This window comes from Cydia pomonella, chromosome 5, assembly GCF_033807575.1.
Source record: "Cydia pomonella isolate Wapato2018A chromosome 5, ilCydPomo1, whole genome shotgun sequence".
Classification (NCBI taxonomy): domain Eukaryota; kingdom Metazoa; phylum Arthropoda; class Insecta; order Lepidoptera; family Tortricidae; genus Cydia; species Cydia pomonella.
The window spans coordinates 21,214,384-21,241,307 of NC_084707.1; the positions used below are offsets into that span (position 1 = coordinate 21,214,384).

Here is a 26,924-nt window from a genome sequence, read left to right on the forward strand (position 1 = left end):
TTTTACAGTACATATGGCCCTTTAAATGTTCGACACAGTAACGTAATATGCTACTTCTCGCACTAGTGCTAAAAAGTAGCCCCATATGTAATGTAAATATACAAATGATTTTTACCTACTTTAGTTTAGACTTAAGAGGATGAAAAACAGACAAGTTAAAAAAAAGTAGTATTATATACATAATCAGACTTTAGAGCTTTTCTGAAATATTAAATTTGCCAAATTTAAAAAAAGTACTGTTTTAGTAGAACAAAAAAAAGTATATTAAAACAGGTGTATATATAAAGTATATACATATAATAATAGTCACGGTCTTTAATTATTAAGGGTTCAAACTAATTTGGTTCTGTATACTACCGGTATGAATGTCCAATTTAAAGTAAACACCCTGTGGCTCAACAATTAAAGTTTGTGACTACAAATGAGAACTTCTAGATTCCATATAGGTAAGTTAAAACAGCAAAAGTGTGGCAACGATATTATGGTGGCGCTTCCGCACTCTGTCGCTTGCTAGGTTGGTGCAGAGTTGGCTTAGCTTAGATGGATTTTTGTATACTCTTAATTATTTTTTTCGCCCGAACAAAAAAATTGACAACATTCAGTTTACGATTACTTGCATTTCATGAAAAGAATACCTTCAAGAGTTTAACTGACGAGACGGTATCTTAATCTTGATAATAAACTTGTAGATATAATTCGTCATGATACGAGAGTAAACTCAGTGTAAGTACATTCCTTCTCCTTCAAACTTTATGATAGAAATGAAGGAAATTTTATTTTTACCCATACTGTTAGTTACCTTTTTACCGTTATTGTTTGTTAATCTAACAAGTTCAAAAAAGGAGTTAGAATGGTGGGAGAAAACAATTTTTTACCAGATCTGCCCAAGATCATTTATGGATAGTGATGGCGATGGAATAGGTGATTTAAATGGTAAGTGTGTCATTAATTCTGTATCATCTGATAATAAGATAACAAAAACACTAAACTCTAATAATAAACAATAATTCGTAGTACCTATTAATTTCATATTATTTGTTTAACCGAGGAATCGCATCTAAATTGGAATACATAAAGGAGTTAGGAGTTGATGCCGTATGGATTTCACCTTTCTTTAAATCGCCTATGTACGATTTTGGGTATGATATATCTGATTTCTACAGCATCCATAACGAGTATGGTACTATGGAAGATTTCGACAAACTTATGTTCAAAGCAAAAGAATTTGGTAAGATACAATACATATATTTAATCAGTTTTTACTCGTCTTCAAAACATTTAATTGATTGTAATTATTCTGTTTTTATTTTATATGGTTAAATTTGTTTCGTTTTATATAAGGTGAAGTATATTGTTTTTATATTTTCATTTTTTTAAGATATTAGGATCATCTTAGACCTGGCACCAAACCACGGCAGCAATGAAAGTTTATGGTTTCAAAAGGCTCTTGAAGGCGATAAGAAATATTTCGATTACTTTGTATGAGAAGACGGAGTAGTTCATGAAAACGGAAAACTGCATCCACCAAATAATTGGGTAAATGTATATTGTGTTAAAATCCATCAATTAGATATACAATACGACGATACGAATACATTAGTTAACAATTTTCACAGATTAGTGTCTTTCGCAAAAGTGCTTGGGAATATAGAAAAGAAACTGGTAAATTTTACCTCCATCAGATCACCACTGCTCAACCAGATTTTAACTATCGAAATCCTAACGTAGTTGAGGAGATGAAGAATATTATTCGCTTCTGGCTTGATAAAGGTATAGCAGGATTTAGAGTAGGGGCAATTAACCATCTGTTTGAAGTAGACAAGGATAAACATGGTGGGAAGTATCCTGACGAACCTCTGTCTGGTAAAAGCCTTGATGATCCACTCAATCATGCTTACCTGAATCACATTTATACGAAAAACCAGCCTGAATCTTATGACATGGTTTATCAATGGCGTGATATTTACGACGAATACCATGCAAAAGATGGATTTAGTAGAGTAATGATGATTGAAGTATATTCAACGCCGCAGGATACAATGAAGTATTTTGGCGAAGGTGGCCGCAATGGAGCTCATATTCCCTTTAACTTTGCCCTAATTACTGATGTCAATGGAAAATCTACTGCAAATGAAATTAAATATGCTATTGATAAATATTTAACTTTTAAACCTATTGATAAATTGGCTAACTGGGTGGTATGTTTTTTTTAATTATAAATGAATGCATAATCTCATGATGGAATTGCAATTAAAATAACAATATCATCTGGAATTTTAGATTGGAAACCATGATCAAAGTAGAGTTGCGTCTAGATACAGTCCTGAGTTAGTAGATTCAATGAATATGCTGTCAATGTTACTTCCAGGAATTAGTGTAACATATATGGTAAGGCAATTATTATTACAGTTAATACAAACCGATAAAATTACATATTTATTACCAGCGCCCGTACATGTTATGTCGTTAACGGCAAAATGACGTCACACTACATAGAGTATTTGTCCACCTCTTTAGTTAACTGATATATATATACTTGATAATCAGTACATAAACGTTTAACTGACTTTCATCTTATTGTTACTCAACTAAATTATAGATTGTTAATTGTTATGTTATTAAATAATAAATAATTTAGATTAATAACTGAACACTGCTTTTTACGTAACAAGTACGTAACGTACGTAAGTAGTTTTTCTACGCGGCAATAGATTAGGTATCAAAATTTATAGTGTTATGAAAAAACTTCCTGAATATAAAATAGTACATTACGATACAAGTGCGAAAAATAGGAAATTCGAAACGAGTGGCGATAAATTAAAACACGACCGAAGGGAGTGTTTTAAATCGACACGAGTTGCGAATTACCTATTCGCACATGTATCGTACAACGTTTTACAGTACATATGGCCCTTTAAATGTTCGACACAGTAACGTAATATGCTACTTCTCGCACTAGTGCTATAAAGTAGCCCCATATGTACTGTAAAGGCCGAAGGCCGAGCTGCGAGAGTGCGGCCCAAAGCAACAAAACTGCATTACCTTTCCCCTTTGGAAAACAAATATTCTTTATACTAAAAATAACGGGAAAAGTGCATTTATAGAGCGAACCGGTTACAAGTTAACTGTTTTAATAAGCGAAGCGGTGGGCCGAAGGCCCGACGCTGAGCTTCGAAACCCAGCGAAGGCCGAAGGCCGAGCTCCGCGTAGGGCCGAAGGCACGGAGCGTCCCATTGGATTGCCCAAGCACGCGAGGCCGAAGGCCGAGCTGCGAGAGTGCGGCCCAAAGCGGAAATACAACCGCATTACTTTTCCCCTTTGGAAAACAAATCTTCTTTATATTAATAACAACAAAAATAACGGAAAAAATTATAAAGCGAAACGGCAACAAGTCAACTGTCTTAATAAGCGAAGCCGGCGGGCCGAAGGCCCGACGGCGAAGCGTCGAGGCTAGCGAAGGCCGAAGGCCGAGCTCCGCGTAGGGCCGAAGGCCCGAAGCGTCCCCTTCGAGGCTCGCCAGCGGGGAAGTTGGAGCTTAAACACGACCCAATAGTAAAAGTGTCTTGACAAGCTCACGTCGGGCCTACGGCCTATTTACAGTACATATGGGGCTACTTTATAGCACTAGTGCGAGAAGTAGCATATTACGTTACTGTGTCGAACATTTAAAGGGCCATATGTACTGTAAAACGTTGTACGATACATGTGCGAATAGGTAATTCGCAACTCGTGTCGATTTAAAACACTCCCTTCGGTCGTGTTTTAATTTATCGCCACTCGTTTCGAATTTCCTATTTTTCGCACTTGTATCGTAATGTACTATTTTGCGTCAACGGCATGAAATGTACGGGCTCTGATTATTATAATTTGACACCTCGTTTTATTTTATAAGGGCGAGGAAATCGGAATGGTAGATGGTTATGTCAGCTGGGAAGACACAGTGGACCCAGGGGGCTGCAATTCTGACGATCCAATTAATTACTGGAGATATTCTCGTGATCCAAATAGAACTCCATTTCAGTGGAACTCTGGCAAAAATGCTGGTATGTGTTTTAGAAAAATAATAATGGCTAAGATTTATTAAATAATTATCATGAATATTAAAAAAAAGTCGAAAACTGGAACAAATATGTAGGCTACACAGTTTGTACTGTTTACTTTAATTATTACGCAGGGTATGTTAATGTAACACTAAGGGTCAGTTGCACTAACCACACTTGCCAGACTGATCAATATTACTGGCCGCGTAGCCAACGTGCAAATCGTTAACGCTCCGTAGCGTAGCGTAGTCATCTCTCTCTATCACTCTTCCACATTAGTACGACATTAAGAGGCTGTCAATACCTAAAGCGCGCACACTGTCTATTTCAATCGGAGTAAATGAGATAGCACTGTCGCATGTTACTGGGCCTGGGCAAGGGAATAATAAGAAAAATATTTAAATAAAAAAAAGTGGATTATTAGTGTAATATTTTACTCAACCACGGTTTAGATATAAATGTTTTGAAATTGTGATTTTAATTGCAGTCCCATAAGTCAAAACAATAAAGACATAGAACCGTTTAATTGTGATTTTAAGACCAATCTTTGCAATTATTTTCTATCGAGCCGATTTTGTTCAATCATGTATCGAGTACAACCACGGTCTTTGAAATATAATTTATATGAACATATATTTTTCTTACTTGACTAAAACAAATAGTCTTTCTTAAAAAACTGTTTAAGTAACATCAATTTCAAGGACATTGGGTGTTGACAGCCTCTTAATAGAGAAAGGTGTTAACGATTTGCACGTTGGCTGCGCGGCCTGTGCAGTAAACTATGGAAATTCTTTTACAATAATATTTAGCGAACGCTTTAAGACGAAAATGGAGGACCCGCGCGAAATCGTCTTTTCATACTAACGTAGTTCTCCTTTTACTATCTGGATATTAACATGATCTAAAACACTTTGACATAATTTGTTGTATTTAAACTGATTTATTTTTATTTCTTAATTGTTATAAGAGTTAGAAGCGTTTAAAATATTGTATGAAATCTGTTTTTGGCTCTTAATTTTTACAATAATCGAAACACCGAAAAAAGTCAAATGTAAGGGCATAGTATGGTTAATATACATCCACCAAATTATGTAAAAGTATTTTCCATAATGTCAATAATCAGAGAGGAAAATGGGGACTTCGTTTGTATGGAGAAACGGCCGTCGCTTTTCCTCTTAACGGTGATAGACGGTTTGGTGCAACCGGCCCTAATAATAATAAGAATTATTATTCAGCCTATATACGTCCCACTGCTGGGCACAGGCCTCCTCTCATGCGCGAGAGGGCTTCGGCTATAGTCCCCACGATAGCCCAATGCGGATTGGGGACTTAACATCCACCTTTGAATTTCTTCACAGATGTATGCAGGTTTCCTCACGATATTTTCCTTCACCGAAAAACTAGTGGTAAATATGAAATTATATTTCGTACATAAGTTCCCAAAAACTCATTGTTACCAGCCAGGATTCGAACCCGTGACCTCCGGATTGAAAGTCAGACGTCATATCCACTCGGCCACCACCGCTTCCAACCCTAACCGGCCCTAAGGAATTAAAACTTTTTTGAAGGTTTCTCCACTGCAAATAAGACATGGCTACCAGTCGCAGAAGGCTATGAAAACCTGAACGTTGAGGCACAGCTGGGAATCGAGCGGTCACATCTGAATATTTACAAGAAACTTGCTCGTCTTCGTAGAGAACCCGTGTTTAGATTTGGAAGATTTGAGTCGGTTGCTTTGAACAGCGATGTGTTTGCTTTCAGAAGGTAACGTACCGATATTAACTAAAAATAACTTTATTTTTATAAAATGGATAATTTATTGGTAAATTTATTTGTAATAAAGAAAAATTTATTATGAAAAAAAGCGGCCAAGTGCGAGTCGGACTCGCCCATGAAGGGTTCCGTACCATTTATGACGTATTAAAAAAACTACTTACTAGATCTGGTTCAAACCAATTTTCGGTGGAAGTTTGCATGGTAATGTATATCATATATTTTTTTTAGATTTTTTATTCTGGTTTTTTAGATGTTACAGGGGGGGGGGACACACATTTTTTCACTTTGGAAGTGTCTCTCGCGCAAACTATTCCGTTTCGAAAAAAATGATATTAGAAACCTAAATATCATTTTTGAAGACCTATCCCTAGATACCCCACACGTATGGGTTTGATGAAAAAAAATTTTTTTTTTAAATTTTTATGACGTATTAAAAAAAAACTACTTACTAGATCTCGTTCGAGCCAATTTTCGGTGGAAGTTTGCATGGCAATGTATATCATATATTTTTTTTAGATTTTTCATTGTTATTTTAGAAGTTATGGGGGGGGGGGACACACTTTTTACCACTTTGAAAGTGTCTCTCGCGCAAACTTTTCAGTTTAGAAAAAAATGATATTAGAAACCTCAATATCATTTTTAAAGACCTATCCATAGATACCCCACACGTATGGGTTTGATGAAAAAAGATTTTTTGAGTTTCAGTTCTAAGTATGGGGAACCCCCAAAATTTATTGTTTTTTTTTCTATTTTTGTGTAAACATCATAATGCGGTTCATAGAATACATCTACTTACTAAGTTTGAACAGTATAGCTTCTATAGTTTCGGAAAAAAGTGGCTGTGACAAAATCGGACAGACAGACGGACATGACGAATCTATAAGGGTTCCGTTTTTTGCCATTTGGCTACGGAACCCTAAAAAAGATAACACCAGCTCCAAAATAATCATAAAACTGTAGCTAACAAGCACCAGCAGGTAAAGCTTAAAATGAAATGTTCGAATCAAATGAAACAAAACATCTTAGTTGTTTATTTTGTTAAAATGCTATATCATTGTGATAACTATAAATGGTTTTATATTTAATTGGCAATATGATTACATAATTATCAACAACAGACATAACTTTTCCCGACAAAAATGAGTGCTTGACAATATAAAACATCGATAAATCTGTAATCGGTAAGTCAAAAAGTAAAATAAAAGGTAAGTAATAAATATTAGAGCTAATAACATTGTGAAACTTATCGAGAGTTAAAAAATAATTGCAAATCGATACTTATTTTCCTTACTACATAACTTCTTATTTAGTACATTAAATGAAAAACCAAAAATCATAGAAAACCACTAATACATCAAACAAGATATTAAATCTTCTGTAATATTGTTAGGTAACATCGATAGAAATCAATGTCACATTTTGTCAATCACTCATTTTTACTAGGGAAAGTTCTATGTATGTATGATGATCATGAAACAAATAAAGTAACATTCCGACAGGTAATTGTTTCTGATATTATTGTTACTATGTTGTATCTGGGGTATCAGTTAAGATTACGTTGACGGTTGAATCAAGTTTTATCTAAAGACGATAACGGAGGACCTAGCTTTTCATAGAAACGTAGTCCTCACCCCCCCTCTCCTCCTGTCCCCTCCCTTCTGTGTCCCCTGAGTCCCTGCCCTGGATATTAACATTATTGAAAATATTTTGACACAATTTATTGTATGTCAACAACGGCAATGCCTATACGTTCGTATTTTTTTTCAATTTTTAATTTATTGTAAGAGTTCGGAGCATTTCTAAATTTGTATGAAATCAGTTTTTCGCTACAATTTTTTGCAATGATCATGAAATAGAATAAAGTCAAACGGAGGGGGCATAGCTATGGTTAATAAAATTATGTAAAAATATTACCATAAATCAATATCCAGAGGGGAAAATAGGGATGACGTTTATATGGAACAGCGGCCGTTCCCTTTACTCTAAAGCGGCGATGTAAATTTTACAAGCTTTCATTCGTATTTATATGTTGTATTTTCGGGTCAAATCTTGCTAGTTAAATAAGACCCAGCTCCCGTTATTCGTTTGAGCTGAATCTTTACATACATTATGTAATTTGGGTGACAATGCAATATTATATCAGCAATAAAAGCTTGTATCAAGAATGAAATTATTGGCAAAACAATGTATTCTCATGAACCTTCTTTTAGGTCGCACGATGGTGAGACATTCGTAATTATTGTCAACTTTAGAGATGAAGTCTACACTGTTGACTTAAGTTACTTCGAGAACGTCGTTGGTGATCTTGAGGTCATTATAGCCAATGATCACTCACAGAGAAGCAACGGGTTAGTGCTTTATTCACGTAACTATAAAAAAAAAATATTTTTAGAGCTCCGTACAAAACTTTGTTCACGGAGCTCTTATGGAATCACTTTGGTCTAATGACATGAGAACGATGGATATAGTTCGTGTCATCCACGATGACGCGCAGATTTTTCAAATTTGAACTTAAATAATATGATAATACGGGTCAAGGCATGCGTCGTTGTAACTGACACGATAGTATCTTATTTATGAATCCAGAAAGGTGTTTCTGGAGAGATCTCCAGAAACACCTTTCTGTTCCCTTATTCTAAAGTCTATAACAATTGGTACATTCATAAATAAGATACTATCGTGTCAGTTACAACGACGCATGCCTTGACCCGTATTATCATATTATTTATCAACATAGATATGTTGATTTTCTTGAGAAACTTTTAACCCTTTTCTTGACATATTCAATAAAACTCGTGAGATCGGGCCTTATCTTTTTTATTGATTTAATCGATTACATACATACATACATACATACATACATATATATAATCACGCCTATTTCCCGAAGGGGTAGGCAGAGACCACGGATTTCCACTTGCTACGATCCTGACATACCTCTTTCGCTTCCTTCCGCCGAGGTCTACCCTTTCCAGCTCCCTCTTCTACTGCTCCCTTATACACTCTTTTTGTTAACCTTCTTTCACTCATTCTTTCCACGTGTCCAAACCATCTCAACATACCTTTCTCAATTTTTGACACTACATCTTCGTTCAGTCCACACTTTTCCCTTAACTTCTTATTCTTCTTATTTAATTGATGATATGATGCCTTGCCAAGACAAAGGGTAAAGTAAATATTTCCTGCCATATTAAATTTTTTTTCTGCTTTCAGTGACATTATAGAAGCAACTAACGTGAGAGTGGTCGGAAGAGAATCCTTGGTGCTAAAAGTTAGATAAGAAGAAAATTCATTTCAAATATTTGGAACAAAATATGTTTTGTATTCATGATATATTACCTTAAGCATAACTTATTTAAATAAATATACTCTCAAATAGCTATTATGATGCAACATTCACTTAAGTTATTTAAATAAAAAAACTCTCAAATAGCATTTATGATGCAATATGTACAATTCTGTCAGTAATTCATTAATTTTCAAACTGAACAATCTTATTTCAAAACAAAAGGGAATCGGCAATAATTTTATCACATGAAAATCCAATAATAGTTGCAATGTTAACTTGAATTAGTACGAATAAACTCGAGTTGCATATTGATACGCTAGTTTAACTTTTGACGACCGGTCTGGCCTAGTGGGTAGTGACCCTGCCTACGAAGCCGATGGTCCCGGGTTCAAATCCTGGTAAGGGTATTTATTCGTGTGATGAGCATGGATATTTGTTCCTGAGTCATGGGTGTTTTCTATGTATTTAAGTATTTATAAATATTTATATATTATATATATCGTTGTCTAAGTACCCTCAACACAAGCCTTATTGAGCTTACTGTGGGACTTAGTCAATTTGTGTAAAAATGTCCTATAATATTTATTATTAATATTTATTATTATTATTATATTATTATGGCTTTCGATATCGGGAAAGTGCAATGTGAATCCATACAAGTAAAATACAGTAAATTGTAACACTACCGCAAGTTTAGTGTTTCATTTTCTGAATGAAATTGCTATTTGAAATGCTCAGGCGACATTCATAACTTTCATGTAGCGAAACCATAATAAAATCATATCTTACACCTTTAAACTTAATTACTTACTCTGGCGCAGTGACCCAAAGTATGTCTAGGCCTCCAATTACGACTGCTCGCCACTGATCCCGGTCCTGTGCAGTTTCTCGCCAGTCTCCAACCACGCAGATCCGTGTCCACCACATCCGCCCATCAATACCTAGGACGACCGGCCGGGCGGCTTGCTGTCGGTTTTCCCTCAAACGCTCTTTTCACCGCCAGATCGGCTCCCATTCGCTCTAGACGACCGAGCCACCGAAGCCTTTGCGCCTTTGTGACACCCATGATATTTGGCTCACCTACTATCTGCTCGACTTTGACGTTTTTGCGGATTACGTTTATATCTTTAAACGAGTAATAGAAATATCTGTTGAAAATTAATCACTGATAAATATTATAAGTAATAGAGGTGGCCAAAATACAACTTTAAGTTGATGTTACTGAGGTTCAATGCCCGAATTATTCATTTAAGTTATAGAGGTTTCGTACTCTAAGAAAAAAAGGTTTTGGTTGGGAAGGAACCGAAGGAAACACAAAACTTTATTTACATAATAAAGATTGTTACGCGAGGAGTAAGTTATCAAGGTTCTACTATATTATATTAAATTAAACAAACAACGAGCGTCACTCATTACGAGTATCACTATACCTTGCAAAACAAAGTCCTCCGCTGCGTCTGTCTTTTTGTATGTATGTATGTTCGCGATAAACTCAAACATAACTGAACAGATTTTCATGCGGTTTTCACCTATCAATAGACTGATTCTTGAAGGTTTGTTAAGGTTTTACCTGTATGAAGCCGGGGTGAGTCGATAGTTTAAGCTAAAAACCACTCTGCCTACAACCAAGAACGTTCGAAACGTCAGGACAACCTAATTAAAGTGTACAGTCTACAAATAGATAGTGACCACCAAATATATCGTAATCGTAACACAACTATGTTAGGCTTAGGCTGTGGTCTGCTTGACCAGACGCCGTCCGCGGCGGGCGGCCGGCAGTCGCCCCCGCCCGAAAACGTCCGAATATAATGCAGTTGCCGCCACAGTAAATGTATATCGCTTTGTGGTAATTATTAATTTATTACCTTCATGATTTTAAAGTAGGAATTAGTTGTTCAAACTGTACCTATATATATTTTATTTATGTACACCAAACCCTTACAGCTAACAGTATTCGTCCGTATTTGGTTAGTAGACATACTTCAACCATAAGTACCTTTGAAATACATTAACGCGTCCCTTCCATTCCAAGGTTGACCAAAATATGTCCCATGTTCAAAGGGATTCCATTTGCGACGTTTTTACATCACAAAGCTTCCAAAGAAACTGATTTCATTAAACCACTGGGTGGAAGGGACATACGCCATACCTACTCTTACTTGTACTATTGATATTATTTATTTATTTTTCTTCTTAAGTTAGGCTGTGTATAACATGAAACACGTACAAAATCAATAAAAAAATAACACATAAACATAATATACAAAACCTAACTTAGAGTACCGCCAGCAGCGGGGCAGGGCCCAAGCTGCCGGTGGCCAGGGCCGCAGAGAGAGGAACCAACGTACTATACGCGCCGTGTCCAAGATTACCACCATCTGCTTCTGACCCTTGATCCAGCCACCCAACGACTTTCTTTAGCTGATGGTTGAGACTCTTCACTATTGATATTATTATTGTGAAATGTGGATTTTTGATGGATACAGCGTATGAATACAGAGAGAATAATTGAAGTGAGTAGACAAAAAAAGCGTCTAAGAATCATGGCTATGCTTCAACATAGTATTTATTTAAAAAATCTAAAGTAAATACCCTTATCAGTTCCATTTTGTAATACTTTTCAAAAATAATGGTTTTATGTTACAAAAAAAAAAACTTTCAGAATTTGCATGCAATTATTAAGACTACATAATTTATAAAATTGCACCTAAGACGAAGGTATAGGTAAACTGAATATAATATTTTAAAAAGAAGTACCTACCATCGGAAATTTGGCATTTCATGAAACATACTTTTTGACATTTAGGTATTTTGAGACTTGGACGATATAAATAAAAATCAGTAAGATTTTTGGCTGTTTTAAGAAGAAAACATTTTGTTATTTAAGAATTTTGGAATGAAGTTGTTTTGTAATTTGGGACAAGTAAAGAAAATGGCATTCTGATATTTAGGTGCAATGAAACCAAAGCCAAATAGCCTATACCCTCCTAAGACCCTGAGTATAAATTTTTGTTCATATTCCAAAATCTATTTTGAACTTTTATTATGTAACTAAGGGTTCCAAATTCAAAAAACAAATTATTGGTTCTGGGTCTTAGGAGGTAAGTACATATTATAATATCTTATCAAGGACATCTAAGAAATCATTCCAGTGTTCACTTCTGGTAACAAACATATCAATGTTATCAGGCGCATCGTTCTGAGCATTCAAGTATTTAATCCTCTTTGGTATTACAAAAGATGCCTCATAACAGTTTTGTTTACATAATCTACAATCGATCTAGAGATTTATAATGGCAACTTTATTGTATGTATTTAATGTGATTAAATTTTAATCATAACTGAAGTTTTAGGTTTAGAGTTATATTAGACGCGTTGGGGTTATTGCGATAGGTTAGTTACGAGTAATGTTTATGGTTGGGGTCGGAAATAATGAGATGTTATATTTTAATAACTAGGTACTAAATTGAGGCGTATAGTGCGTTTACACGTTCAGTCTTTTATTAGTTAAAAAAAAACAATGATATCCGCGGTTTCACGCACGCACGGCCTTAGCGAGCTGTTCGGAGAAGGATCTGAACTTACTGCACCTTAAACAACAAAAAAAAAAAACATTCTTATAGATTGTATAAATTAAAGTATTTGTTCACAATGACATTCGAAATAGCAAAATGCACTAAACAAGTGATGGCTCGGTATAATCACAACACATCTACACCCAGTCGCTAGAGCTAGTACGATTAATATAGCGTATACAGAATTATTACAAAAAAAACAATTTAGCATAAATTTGCGATTAATGCAGTAACAAATGAAGCTGGCCGCACAAGCACATACATACATAGGCTACGGAGACTGCTTACCATCAGGCAGGCCGTATGCTTGTTTGCCACCGACGTAGTATAAAAAAAAAAAAAAGCAGTTGATTTTAAATTTTACCAAATCTGTCGTTCAATTTGCAAAGTTATGATTTCTTGTAAATCGATAGTTCTCAAAAGCGTGTTTGAAGTTCGATGTCAAATCCAAAACCCAATAGCCGCAGCGCGAGTCAGTAACGTCTTCCCAAAAAAATGCAACACGTACTATTGTAAGCAACAACTGTATAGATCCTCGTCAACAATTTTCTTGATAATTACTAAGTAGGTACTCGGTTCAAGTGTCAAAGAAAGATAAAGAATAGATTGCGGTATAATTGCACTCAGCCATAATATAAATATGTCTTATTTTACTCGATAGTAGTAGTGAGTGACGGATCTTATTGTAACTAAGACTGGCTCTAGGACACCATGAAAGTGGTATTATTGCTGCCATTTTTGGTAGCGTTTAGTTTTAGTGACCCCATTGAAGAGGGTGAAGTTGATTGGTGGCAGAGTACCATTTTCTACCAGATTTATCCTCGGTCGTACGCTGACAGCAATGGTGATGGCATTGGTGATCTTAATGGTATGTTTAATTTTAATATACAAACATATAACGTTTTTATATTCCAGTTTTTTTTCCCACACAACTATTTTTACAGGCACTAAACCTAAGACAATTGTGTAACTACTTATGTTATTACTTAACTACTTACATTTTGTTTTTTCGAACTATAACAGAACATCATTCTACGGACTTATTCTGAAGTATAAATAAATCGTCCTAGTTTAATAATTTTCATATATTTTATTTTTATGCGTGAGGCCAGTTTGAACTTACATATTTATGTCAACACGATGTTATTTTGTTAACACTCGCCCCTGTGTCTCGCTCACGTCTGTATATATGCGAACAAGTACGAGCAAATGATAACGAAATGGCATCATTTTGATATCTAAATATAATTTTGCTTTGGCCTCCATTGTGTAAGTAAGTCATCAATGTAGTACGCATTCCTTCTATCTAAAGCAGAAAAAAATACCTAACAAGTTCCAAAAATAGTAAGAAGCATATTTTATAGATCTGAAATTACCTATCGTCCACGTTTTTAATAACTTACAATATTTCATTTTACATTTTAGGTATCACATCAAAATTAGAATACATTAAGGAACTTGGAGTTGGCGCCATTTGGCTGTCGCCGATATTTCAGTCGCCTATGTACGACTTTGGTTATGACATCGCGGATTTCTACGCAATTCATGATGAATATGGCACTATGGCTGACTTCGAAGCCCTCACAGCAAGGGCTACAGAACTTGGTATGTGTACATACTAAAATTATATGCCGACCATTGCGCAGTTCACACGGAGTTACGCGTATTATATTTTGCTATTTTGGACATACACTTTGCAGCGCAAATGGGGCTTAAACGATTTTAGTGCCATAGTTTAAGTTTATTTATTTATTTAAACTTTATTGCACACAAAGAAAAATGTACAAATGGCGAACTTAATGTCAAAACGCATTCTCTACCAGTCAACCATTGGGTCAAACAGAGACATTTGTGTATGTTTAGTTGATATTTAAGTAAAAGGATATGTACTATCAAGCAAATACTTATAGATATTCCAAAATTCTGCATAAAAAACATTATCGATGATTATAATTAAATGAATATTGTAATAAACAACATAACATGTTTATGACTTATCTAAGAGACCAAAAAAATATAATACAGCAATGTTTTCTTAGGAATCAAGGTCGTATTAGATCTTGTACCTAACCATTCATCCAATGAAAGCGAATGGTTCAAAAAAGCACTGGAAGGCGATTCAAAGTACTACAACTATTTTGTCTGGGAAGATGGTGTCATCGATGAGAATGGAAACCTACAACCTCCCAACAATTGGGTAAGAAATCGGATTAGCTTATCAGGGGGCGTAAACCCAGCAAATCAGAAGGGAACAAAAGATATGTCGCGCCGTGAGAAACTTGCAACAGAAAATATTTAATGCCATCGAGCTTTTTAAAGTTTTACTACAATTACTTTAAAAATATACTTCTATTAAAAATAATGCTCATCACAACCCTTGGCTATTTATATCGCTACTTAAATATTTTATACTGAAATAGTTTTGCTGTGATATGTAACTGAAATTAATAAAAAAAGATGTTTTCGTGATTTATTATATCGAGGCAACTTTAATGTAGTAAGATTTTTGGTCCTAGTATCATCTTCCTCGTGTTGACCCGGCATTTTGCCACGGCTCATGGGAGACTGGCGTCCGCTTTGTAACTTATTGCAAGAATTGGTGTAGGCAAGATTTCGATTCGAATCTGCCCTTGCAAATGTAATCCAGTTTCCGTGAAATTTGTTTCGTGGAACTTGCATTTGATCAAAACCTTATATTTGATTTATTATTTCCATAATATACACAGTGGGCGAATTAAACCCAGCAGATTTTAACAACGCATTCCTGAGGTCATAAAGAGCAAAAAATGTCATATGGGTATTGGCCGAATCAGCCGAAAAAAATATTTTTTTGTCGAAATTAAATTTTAAAACACCTTGATACCGAACACTATACAAAGAATAAGTATTTTTTATTTACAGATAAAAATTACGAGTTTACTATAAAACTTTAATACCTATCTGTCAGTAGGTATGTCTAAATCAAGTCATATAGTAGCAGCGTCAGCGTCACAGCAGAAAGTCCTTTTTTTACTAAGTTATAACAGAAACAAATTGTCACGAAAATTATCATTATATCTAAAATAATTCCAGAAAATTTTGTATGACATTTTAGTCTCTAAATGCGGTCAAGAATACACCTTTAAATCTGTCGGGATTAATTGGTGATGATGGTGTATAAAAATGAGTTGTTTTAAGTGACTTTTGATTTGATGATCTTGACGCCTTATACAACTTAATATATTCGCTAAATGAATGAAGCCAAATGTAATTGATTTATACGACATTTGGATTGCCTGATTAATAAGATTTTTTTTTTTGTTCAGCTTAGCCATTTCCATGGAAGCGCCTGGGAGTATAGAGCAGAAACGGGAAAATACTATTTACATCAGTTTGTTATCGGTCAGCCAGATCTTAACTACCGAAACCCTGAGCTGGTCGCAGAGATGAACGTGAGTAAACTTTTTTGAAAGTTAAAACAGTCAGGCTTATTCGACTTCTTGAATTGGTCTAAGTGCACCAACGTTTTGACGAATATTATCCGTTGAATATTCAATTTTATTAAGATTTTTAATTATGTAGATATTATTATATTGCCGCCGCTTCTACCAGGAATTGTCTCTTGTGGAATGTTCTTTAAATTGCACTACCAAGCCCATTCGTTCCAAGAATTTCAAACTATGTATACTTACTTGTACAGAATGAGACTTTTGAACCAACTCATCTTAAGTTGACATCTATCTGCTTACCTGAAACAAAAAGCAATATATACGTAAATACCTCGTTATTTATAGAAGTTAGTTAACTAAAAATTTACAAAATAAATATATTAATTGTTATTCAAATAAAAACACAATGTACTTACGTACAAATAAAGGAAGATACTTAGTGGTTAAATTAAAAAACATTGTTATATTTTATTGTTGCGTTTTAGAATGTTGTCCGTCATTGGCTAGGAAAAGGAGTAGCTGGATTCAGAGTAGACGCAGCAAACACTTTATTTGAAGTCGACAAGGAAAAATTCGGTGGAAAGTATCCTGACGAACCCTTATCTGGAGCTGTGGGTGTGGAATTAGATGACCATGATTCGTTAAACCATATTTATACTAAGAACCAAAACGAAACTTACTACATTATCTATGATTGGAGAGATATTCTTGATGAGTTTAAAGCCCAAGATGGCATGTCAAGGAGCATGATGACGGAAGTATACGCTAGTATTCAGGATGTTGTGAAGTATTTCGGAGTAGGGGGAAGAAACGGTGCACAGATGCCATTTAATTTTGATTTGATAACTGACGTGAATGCAGCTTCCTCCGCTCCTGATATTAAAAGGGCTATTGATAAGTTCTTGACGTATAAACCTCTTGATAAAGATGCAAATTGGGTGGTATGTACCAGAATTTACGCTAAAAATTTACAAGTTTCAGGTGTCCATAGACTACGGTGACCGCTAACCATCAAGCGGACCGTATGCTTGTTTACCGTCGATGTAATATAACAAAAAAAACTATTGTCGAATTATTTGTAAACAGTAGCCGGGATTGCGTTCGCACGTTGTATTTTATTAAAGCAGCACCTGGTTGACAATAAAATGAATTTGATTCTTTTTGCTTATGAAATTTGATATTTCAGGTTGGTAATCACGACAACCATCGAATGGCAAGTAGATACGGAGCCACACTTGTCGATGGCATAAACATGATTGTGTTGCTTCTTCCTGGAGTCGGAATTACTTATATGGTAAGTAATTAACAATTTTATTAATACTTATTACTGCGAAAGTACTGCTTTATTTGTTTTTGTTGGTCAGGTAATAAATGGGAATTTAGAAGAATAATGCGGGAGGAGGTTTTGTTTGTCGTGTAATATAATAGGAAAATAAGTTCGGTGATGCTTTTACTTGTAGTGAAGAAATAAGGGACGTAACTTTATGAAGGAGTCATTTTAATGCTGTTTTTATAATACAGGGTGAAGAAATAGGCCTCTTGAATGGTGAAGTTACCTGGGAACAAACAGTTGATCCTGCTGGATGTAACACCGATCCGGAAAACTACATGAGATATTCCAGAGATCCGGAAAGAACACCTATGCAATGGAATGCACAGGCAAATGCAGGTATTTGATATAAGATATCGTAGGTATAAATAATTAAAGATACAGTCTAACTCATGTTGGGGGCAAAAATATTTGTTAATCCAAATGAAAAATAAGTTAAACATGGAACATAAAGAGTCAATTAAACAGGTGTATGTTGATGTGTAGGTCCACGTTGGTTATTGGGTGTTGAGTGTCTCATCGTGGAAGCCAAGGAAATGATGCGGTCGACGAATATGATGAGAGGGATGAATATTGCGGGACGTTTCTCACAGGCGTTACTGTATTTTCGTTTTTCTTCCTCTCCTGTGGATTTTAGACTAGGTCCTACTGGGCGTGCCCAAACGCCGCGGTACCACGAGCTATTCACGAAGTCCACAGTCTCCTTCGGTGATGATGGTTTTTTTATACCATTCTGCCAAGTGTTTTGGCATAGTTCACAAAGTTAATCTCTGATCTTATCGTTGTGACGGTGTGTTATCAAACTATCCCTTTTTCAACACATATTCTATTCTTGAACCATAATTAGCGCGTATGTACGAATAATTAATCTTTCACGAGTCTGTAATTAGTAAATTTGTCTTCATCAGGTTTTTCTAACGCTAGTACAACTTGGTTGCCAGTAGCCAGCAACTACAGAACATTAAACGTGGAAGCCCAAAAGGCAGCCACTAGGTCACATTTAAAGAACTACCAAGCCCTAGCAAACCTACGGCTGGACAGAGTCTTCCGACATGGACGCTTTGAATCACTTGCTTTGAACGAAGATGTCTTCGCTTTTAAAAGGTAACTGTTTCATTTATGTATTTGTTAGTTAATAATTACGTAATATAGTATAATTTCGTAATAATTTCGTAATATAGTATATTTTCGTTAATAATTACGTAATATAGTATAATTTCATTTCTTTAGGAGCCTAGTGTCACGCAGTTAGATTAATGTGCTCTTTATTTCTTGGGTTGAAATCCTAGTAGAGTCAGACTAAGCTAAGTTGGCAGCAATTTTGATAGCCCTGACTTCAAACTTCTGTGAAAAAATGACGTTAACTTAATACTTGCACCGTCTGGGCTATCAAAATGGCTGCCAACTTATCTTTGTATGACTCTAAGAGCATTTAATTGTGAGTTTATCTCAGATATTTGTACAACATGAATGTATTTAAGTATTTATTTATATGTAGGTATCTATTATATTTATTTTGTCGCCTAGTACCCACAATACAAGCTTTAATGCTGGACTAGGTCGATTTGCGTAAAAGTTACTATTAATTATTTATACTTAGTTTTCTACCGAGTATTGGCCATAAGAGTTTGTTAATTCACTATGTAGGCATTTAAATTTATTGCCCATAAGAAATTAATTTATTAATCATATTACCTGACTCAGATTTACCATCACAATGCTCTTAGGTCAGCTCATAATTGGATAAGATTTATATAAGTATATATTTCAAAATGACTTAAGTTATTCTCTACCCAATGTTCTAATAGGAAATTCTAGGGCAAGACGATAAAGGTCAATATCGATTGGTTGGAATAGCATGGTGACCACTAACGATGTTTACAGGTGGTACAACGGAGAGGTTTACCTTGTGGTAGTGAATATGCGAGACACGGCGCACGACGTGAACCTGACACACTTTGAAAACGTCGAGGGTGACGTCACTGTTGTGATAAGGAGCGTGGATTCGAATAAGAACGAAGGGTTGGTGCTTATTTTTTTCAATGATCAAAGTATGAATCGCAGGCAGGATAGTCTTAGTCTTACATTTGGTAAACGCTTTTGCTTTTTAGTTTTTTTACGAGATTTCTTCCTGACTGTGCTTTTATTTCCTTTTTATAAAATTTCTAATGAGTTAAAAAAAACTCAAAAGTTGGATTTGTTGATATTTGGTTTGAACACCTTTCAAACTTCATCTTATCAGCATAATCAGCATAATAATTTTGTACGTCACTGCAAGTAAAACCGTGTAACAAAACATAATTATATCATGACCACTCTTCAGTTAACACGAGGTATGAATAATACACAATAAGCACTCAAAGCGCTGTAAGTAGCTCTTGATAGTCTGATAAGTATTAATAATCTTACTCCTTATTGCTGGTAATAATTTCCTATGTCACATGTTCTTTATATCCGATATCAACAAAAATACCTGTAATTGTACAGTTTCGGATATATATGTAAAATCTCATTTTAATCATTTCAGAGAGGTTTTCTCCGCCTCTTCAGTCCCGTTAGCTGGATATGAAGCTGTTGTGTGGAAGGCAGAAACCAGTGGTGCCGCGGAGCTGAAAAGTCTGAGCATTGTTTCATTGTGCTTTGTATATTTACTAGTTTATTTGTATTCAAATACTAACAATTAGTAATTTAACTTTACTTGGCTGAATCAGTCCAATCATTGTATAAAAGTGTATACTTACTCGTATTATGCCATAAAATAAGTAAAACATTTGTACTTAATAAGATAAACATGTGTGAATAAATTAAATTTTATTATTATTCATTTTCAAATATATAATATGGTATAGTAAAGAATATATTAATTATAATAGGAAAAAACATAGTTTAACTTCTCTCCTTTTCATCTAAATGGTCGATGTAGTTACCTGTTTAAAAGAATTAATTAGTGGCATAGAGCTTAATATGTAATAAGTTGTGCAGTTTGTTATTGTCTTATTTTTTATTGTTATTATATTTCAAACTAAGAATGACAAAATTTAAGTAAGTTTTTTTACTCTTAAAGGAATCAAATCAAAGCTTAGTTATTTAATTCCAAAAAAAGTATTACAAATAACAATGACAAATAAGATAACAGTATTTTGTTACAAAATAGAATCGACCAAAATCTTTTTAACTAATCGATGTAAGTTTTCGTCTTATTTCTCATCTGCAGCGCAAAAAAAATACTTAACTAAAATTCAGTTGTGTGATACTCACGCAAATATTGCTTACAAAAATACAAAACATGTACTTAATCCCATGGCTGCAGGTGTCTTGATAGTTTCAATAATCTCTTGAGAATAATCTTTATCTGTACGAAGTAGATATCAAAAGAGTATATAAAGTTTGAACTTACTGGATGTAACAGAGTTAAAAGAAAATAAGCCGAGATGAAGTCGGTGTTTCTTTTGCCTTTACTATTGGTTCTAGCTCAGGGGGGCACAGAGAGGGAGAAAGAATGGTGGGAGACAACCATCTTCTACCAGATATATCCGAGATCTTTCATGGATAGTGATGGGGATGGCATTGGGGATTTAAATGGTAAGTGGAATATTAATAAATTATTCAGTTTGTCGTTACTTACTTTTTTGTAGTTATAAACTATGTCTATTGTGTCTATTTATGGATAGTTATTGTGCTGATCAATAATGTTCATATTTTATCATTTAAATCGAATTTGAAAACATCGAATATCACTGGCATCTAAACCATCTGTGAGATATGTCAAATTCTATGACATTATTACACAAATTGACTAAAGTCCCAAGGTAAGCTCAATGAGGCTTGTGGTGTGCAATATACATATTGACCCTTTTTCAGGAATTACCTCTAAGCTGGAATATTTGAAGGAAATAGGTGTCGGTGCAACTTGGCTCTCGCCTATGTTCTCGTCCCCAATGTACGACTTCGGGTATGACATCTCTGACTTTTATGATGTACACGATGAGTATGGAACTATGGAGGATTTTGAAAGACTGATCGCCAAGGCGAATGAATTAGGTACTGTCGCTAATATAATTCACATCTAAATAAATAATAATGATTTAAAGCATATATTTTGTCAGGGAATTTGGTTTACAGATATTAAAATCATTTTGGACTTGGTACCTAACCATGGCAGTAACGAAAGTGAATGGTTTGAAAAAGCCCTGCAGGGTGACGAGAAATATTTTGATTACTTTGTTTGGGAGGACGGAATAGTTGATGAAAATGGAGATCTGCAACCGCCGAACAATTGGGTACAATTTTATTTATTCAACTATTCATTTATATTCTAAATTTTATATGTAGTAGGTACTAACTCTATTGAAATATTTTTTTATAGCTTAGCGTGTTCCGTAAAAGTGCCTGGGAGTACAGGGAGGAAGTAGGAAAATATTACCTTCATCAATTTGTCATCGGTCAACCAGACTTCAACTACCGCAATCCTGACGTGGTCGAGGAGATGAAAAATGTCATTCGTTTCTGGTTTAACAAAGGCGTAGCTGGATTTAGAATTGACGCCATTGCGCATCTGTTTGAAGTAGACAAAGAAGAATTCGGTGGTAAATACCCAGATGAACCTATTTCAGGAAACAGCTTGGACGACCCACTAAGTTACAGTTACTTGAACCACATATACACAACAGATCAAGAAGAAACTTACGACATGGTTTACCAGTGGCGTGATGTTTATGAAGAATATAAGTCTAAAGATGACTTTTCCAGAGTAATGATGGTTGAAATCTACGCAAGTCCTCAGAAAACAATGAAGTACTTTGGCGAAGGTGACCGTGAGGGAGCTCATATGCCATTTAACTTTGCATTGATTTCTGACGTCAACGGTGAATCTACTGCTGCTGAGATCAAGTATGCTGTTGACAAATTTTTAACCTTTAAACCTCTTGATAAGTTAGCTAACTGGGTGGTAAGTGTGACAGATATCTGAATTTTTCATTTAAAATTGTGTGTAATGGAATAAAAATAACGAATCGTTAAATTGCAGACGGGTAATCACGACAATAATAGAGTAGCTTCTAGATACAGCCCGAAGGTAGTAGATGGAATGAACATGCTTGTTCTATTATTGCCAGGCGTTGCCGTGACTTATATGGTAAGAAATAGTTATGTATTCATGATTTTAATAACAATATTTGGAATTGAATTATTTTCATTTTATTTATCCTTTAACTTTTGTAACAGGGTGAAGAAATTGGAATGGTAGATGGTTACGTCAGCTGGGAGGACACAGTAGATCCAAGTGGATGCAACACAGATGATCCCATCAATTACTGGCAAGCGTCAAGAGATCCCGAAAGGACGCCTTTCCAGTGGAGCTCAGAGAAAAATGCTGGTATATCGATACATAAAGTTACAGAAATCTGTGTCTTTAAAATAAACGATAGACAAAACAAATAGATATTGAGACAGATATTGTGTAACGATAACGGAACTGTAATCCCTATATCCTATTCTTGGTATCCATGTCGAGGCAAATCGAAATATGAGATAAAATGATAATATAAATTGTTGTTTATATATGTAATGTTTTAATATCTTTCGATAGGATTTTCGACGGCAGATAAGACTTGGCTGCCAGTTGCTGAGGGCTACGAAAACTTGAACGTAGAAATTCAGCGTGATATTACGAGGTCACATTTGAACTTATATAAGGCGTTGGCACAACTTCGCACCGAACCCACGTTCAGATACGGCAGATATGAGTCAGCCGCGCTGAATGAAGATGTCTTCGCTTTCCGAAGGTACTTTTCTCTATTTCAAATAATGTAACGATTTTTTGTTCCAATAACGATAAATGTCATTAACAGAGGCAGGCGAACTGAACCATAATTCTATTTAAGCTAGTGATAGCCGTACGAACTTAAAGTACGCAATTTTTAGGTTCGTGAACTTACTCGGCGCGACGTCGGTGACACGTTGGAGCTGGCTCATTTTAGCTTCACGCGTTTTACCGGCGTCGACCTTCGCTATGTTGTCAACAGAGGGAATTTTGTTTGAGAAAATGGCTGCTCGCGGCTCGCGGTGGTGACAGACGTGCGAGCGGAGGCAGGTCTCGAGCAAAGTTTCAAATATGTCGAATCGCCAACGAAGTTATTCGGCGGGTTTAAAGTACGCGTACTGAGGGTAACAAACGAGATTAAAAGGTGGTCGAGCCATAAGTTCGCGAACTTACTTGCACGTCTATCACCCACTTTAGGTTGAACTTAGGCATGTGTGCAGGAAGGTCATCATATGTATATTTTGCCTAAATTGGAATTGGTCATTTCAACAGTAGATAAACTCATCGGGCTTCCACAAAATGAATTTTTAGGTGTCGCTAGCTACAAGATAGGTCTATAATATATGATGGGTGCATTAATTCTTATATAATTACTTTTATATATTATTATATTCAAATATACCGTTATTTGGAATAATGTAATATATCGTATACTTTTATTAACTAATCAACGATATGGATAATGTTATTCTTGATAAAATAGTCATAGGGTGCACTGCTATAATTATTTCGAATTGGACTTACTAGTCATTTACGTAAGTGCCGCAATGTTATGGGCGCTGTTTAAACCATCATTTAATTGATGCTAAAGGCCAATGATGATGATGAATTATCACATACTATAAAACATATAAGTTATATCTAGTGATATGATATAATTATATTAAGATGCTGAGTAAAGTCTGTTAGATTAGGTTAAAACTTCAATCTCGCAGAACCGAATAGATGTCTGACTAAAAGTAGGTTAGGTTAGAATTGCGATCCCCACAGAATCGAATATCTACTAAAAAGTAAGTTATGTTAGGTTAAAGCTGCGACCCTGGAGAATTATTTTACAAACAACGGGTCAATACGTGCTATACAATATGTCTTTAAAGTTATTGAAATTGTATAAAAAATTTAGTTTTAAAAAATATTAACTAAAGGCATTATACAATGTGTATTTATACTAGATAAAACATATATTTAAATAGGCATTATTTTCATTAAGACTTAGATTTAATTTAAATATACCAAAAACAACGTATAATAAAAATTACGTTATGCCAATTAATGTTATACCAAGTGGCATTATAGCAAGTGTATGATAGTTTTTTTATGATTATACACCTCTATATGATATTTGCTAAGCCATCTGTTTGTATGGGGGGCCATTATCTTTTCCATAAGAATATCCTCAGATATAAAGTAAGCTCGACATTGACAAACTAAGCCTGCTTCAGTATTTATCACAAGTACTTTATCGATAACTATCTCAACAGGTGGTACAATGGAGAGATCTACGTGATCCTCGTCAACTTCAGAGATGAATCTTACACTATTGACTTAAGCTATTTCGAGAATGTTACCGGGGAATTGGAGGTCGTCCTCGCTAGTATCCAATCACCAAAGGATACTGGGTAAGTTTAGTATGAATATAAAAACTTCGAAATCAAAATCAATGTTTAAAAAAATTGCAACGGATTAGTGAAATATTTGGCAAATCTGGCTGTTGCGTAATTATAACAATAATTTAACAGATATGTAAACGAGTATTTTAATATGACACTCTCTGTTAAAATTTGTTAATTTTCTTGGGGGTTTAGGGGATTAAAAATAATACGGAATCATTTAAAGGTATTTTACAAATAACAACAAAAATATGTATTTTACAGGGACGTGCTCGAGGCAACTGCTGTGGAAGTGGTCGGGAGTGAGTCTTTCGTCGTCAAAGTTAAATCATGAATACTTCAGGCGAACTTGATTATAATATAACTAAGTTTAAATAAACGAGAAAATGTTTATTTACATTCAAAGGCTTTTATTTAACTACACAAATATATACGTCTTCGACTTCATTTTAAAAGATTATATGCATGTTTTGAATCCAAACAATCATGATTTAATGTCATATAAACAACAAATAATTAACCAATATTCAGACCTATTCCGTATTTCAATGTAAATCAAAATGGAAAACCAATCAAACAGGCGGATGGTACCGGAATGTAAAATCCTGACAGGAATTCAACTGGAAATCCTAATCGATTATTTAAAACGCATCGTTATTTTGAATCGTCTAATTGTACGGCGAGTTGAGGGCTGTGGTAGCAAGCTGCAAAATTGCTTTGCATTATCAATGGAATTTATTCTTAACATGGCCATTGGTTTTGCAGCTGCATGTACATAAAGAGGCCTTTTAAACTACCAATACCTGAAGAACTCAAAAACATGGGTAAGTATCACTCAACGACCCGTCACAACCATTTGGAACTTCCTAAAGTTTGCTGTATTGTGTAAATTGTCTTCTACAATAAATGAATTTGCAACACCTTTGGATTTAAGATTACTGCTGGTTCTCTTTTTGTATGGACTTACATCGTCCAGGTAAAACTGAAATAAATGTTTGAAAATTGAAGGAAACAAAACAAAAACAATTGTTTTTCATTTATGAATTATTAAAAATGCAAAATTACTTTATTTTACACACACAGAAAGAGAACAGAAATGTAGTATGTATAATATTTTATACCTATATTTCTGCTTAAGATTAAGCCAAGTAAATAAGAAGTTTGCAAATTAAACGTTATTTCACAAATTCCATTGTACATACTATGTATTCTATATACACTAACACTATACAACTAAGTAGTACAGCTACATGCTTCATTTAAATTTTTCTTATACTCGTATAGTACCATTTGCGCAAATACAGCCCAGTGTATAGACATAAACAACGCGACCCTAATAGAATTGCATACATCAACAGCCGTCCAATCGAGCTCGCCACGGCTGTGCAATGCATAAAAAGCTATGTTTGTTACAATGTAAACGATGCGATTGTCGGTGTTGGCTGAAAGTTAATTAGAATTGAAAATATTAAAAACTAGCCAGTACAAATTGAACCGTAAACCGTAACGTTCAATTCTATTAATATGTTCAATTCTAATTAACGTTCGGCCAACACTGGCGATTGTAAATCCGGTGGCCTTCTGTGGGCTATCAAAATATGTTTTGATGTGCCCTTTGATTGACATGGTCATTATCTATTTCTAGCAATTTATGAAGAAAAAGATCAATTTTAATAAAAAATTGACATATTTAACATATAATACACCGACAATACTAAATGGTGTAGCTACATGCTTCACTTTTTAAGTTTTTCTTTTATACACCGTGTTTTTATTGAATTCCGTTAATTTCGGTGCATGAGTACGTCCAAGGAAACTAAATGGCATGGGTAATTTTCAAGAAAAAAAAAATTCTTTTTTTAGTTTTGAATTTTTAATAAAAAGTAATTAAATGTTGCAAATAGCGTTGTTGTAACATAGGCATTACATTTAATTTAACTCAACCAAACAATTGAAAACTATCACATATCATTGACATTTCAAACATCGATCGTCCGAGGTAGTACTTACGTTTAGTAGCAAATGTATTAAATCGTACTAAACAATAATCAATAT

General features: G+C 34.8%; 4 protein-coding genes across 5 annotated transcripts in view; 3 read left to right on the top strand and 1 right to left on the bottom strand.

The window, feature by feature from the left end:
* LOC133518075 (dual specificity calcium/calmodulin-dependent 3',5'-cyclic nucleotide phosphodiesterase 1) overlaps positions 1-26,924 on the bottom strand; it is a 298,642-nt gene that overhangs the window by 213,154 nt on the left and 58,564 nt on the right. The gene's annotated exons all lie outside the window — the stretch shown is intronic.
* On the top strand, positions 306-9,151 carry LOC133518077 (maltase A1-like). The gene is given in 9 exon segments (XM_061851650.1): positions 306-933; positions 1,049-1,228; positions 1,379-1,536; positions 1,617-2,198; positions 2,281-2,388; positions 3,893-4,043; positions 5,609-5,804; positions 8,027-8,164; positions 9,030-9,151. Coding segments are annotated over 9 exon segments (1,761 nt in total). The 5' UTR covers positions 306-752; the 3' UTR covers positions 9,097-9,151.
* On the top strand, positions 13,337-20,262 carry LOC133518076 (maltase A1-like). Its single transcript, XM_061851649.1, has 10 exons — positions 13,337-13,548; positions 14,106-14,285; positions 14,720-14,877; positions 15,986-16,111; positions 16,594-17,049; positions 17,295-17,402; positions 17,630-17,777; positions 18,347-18,542; positions 19,323-19,460; positions 19,966-20,262. Exons 1-10 carry the CDS (start codon positions 13,392-13,394, stop codon positions 20,120-20,122), a joined length of 1,824 nt encoding a protein of 607 aa, XP_061707633.1. The 5' UTR covers positions 13,337-13,391; the 3' UTR covers positions 20,123-20,262.
* Positions 20,401-25,268, top strand: LOC133518080 (maltase A1-like). The gene is made up of 9 exons (XM_061851654.1): positions 20,401-21,020; positions 21,300-21,479; positions 21,561-21,718; positions 21,805-22,386; positions 22,465-22,572; positions 22,662-22,812; positions 23,026-23,221; positions 24,741-24,878; positions 25,134-25,268. Exons 1-9 carry the CDS (start codon positions 20,870-20,872, stop codon positions 25,201-25,203), a joined length of 1,734 nt encoding a protein of 577 aa, XP_061707638.1. The 5' UTR covers positions 20,401-20,869; the 3' UTR covers positions 25,204-25,268.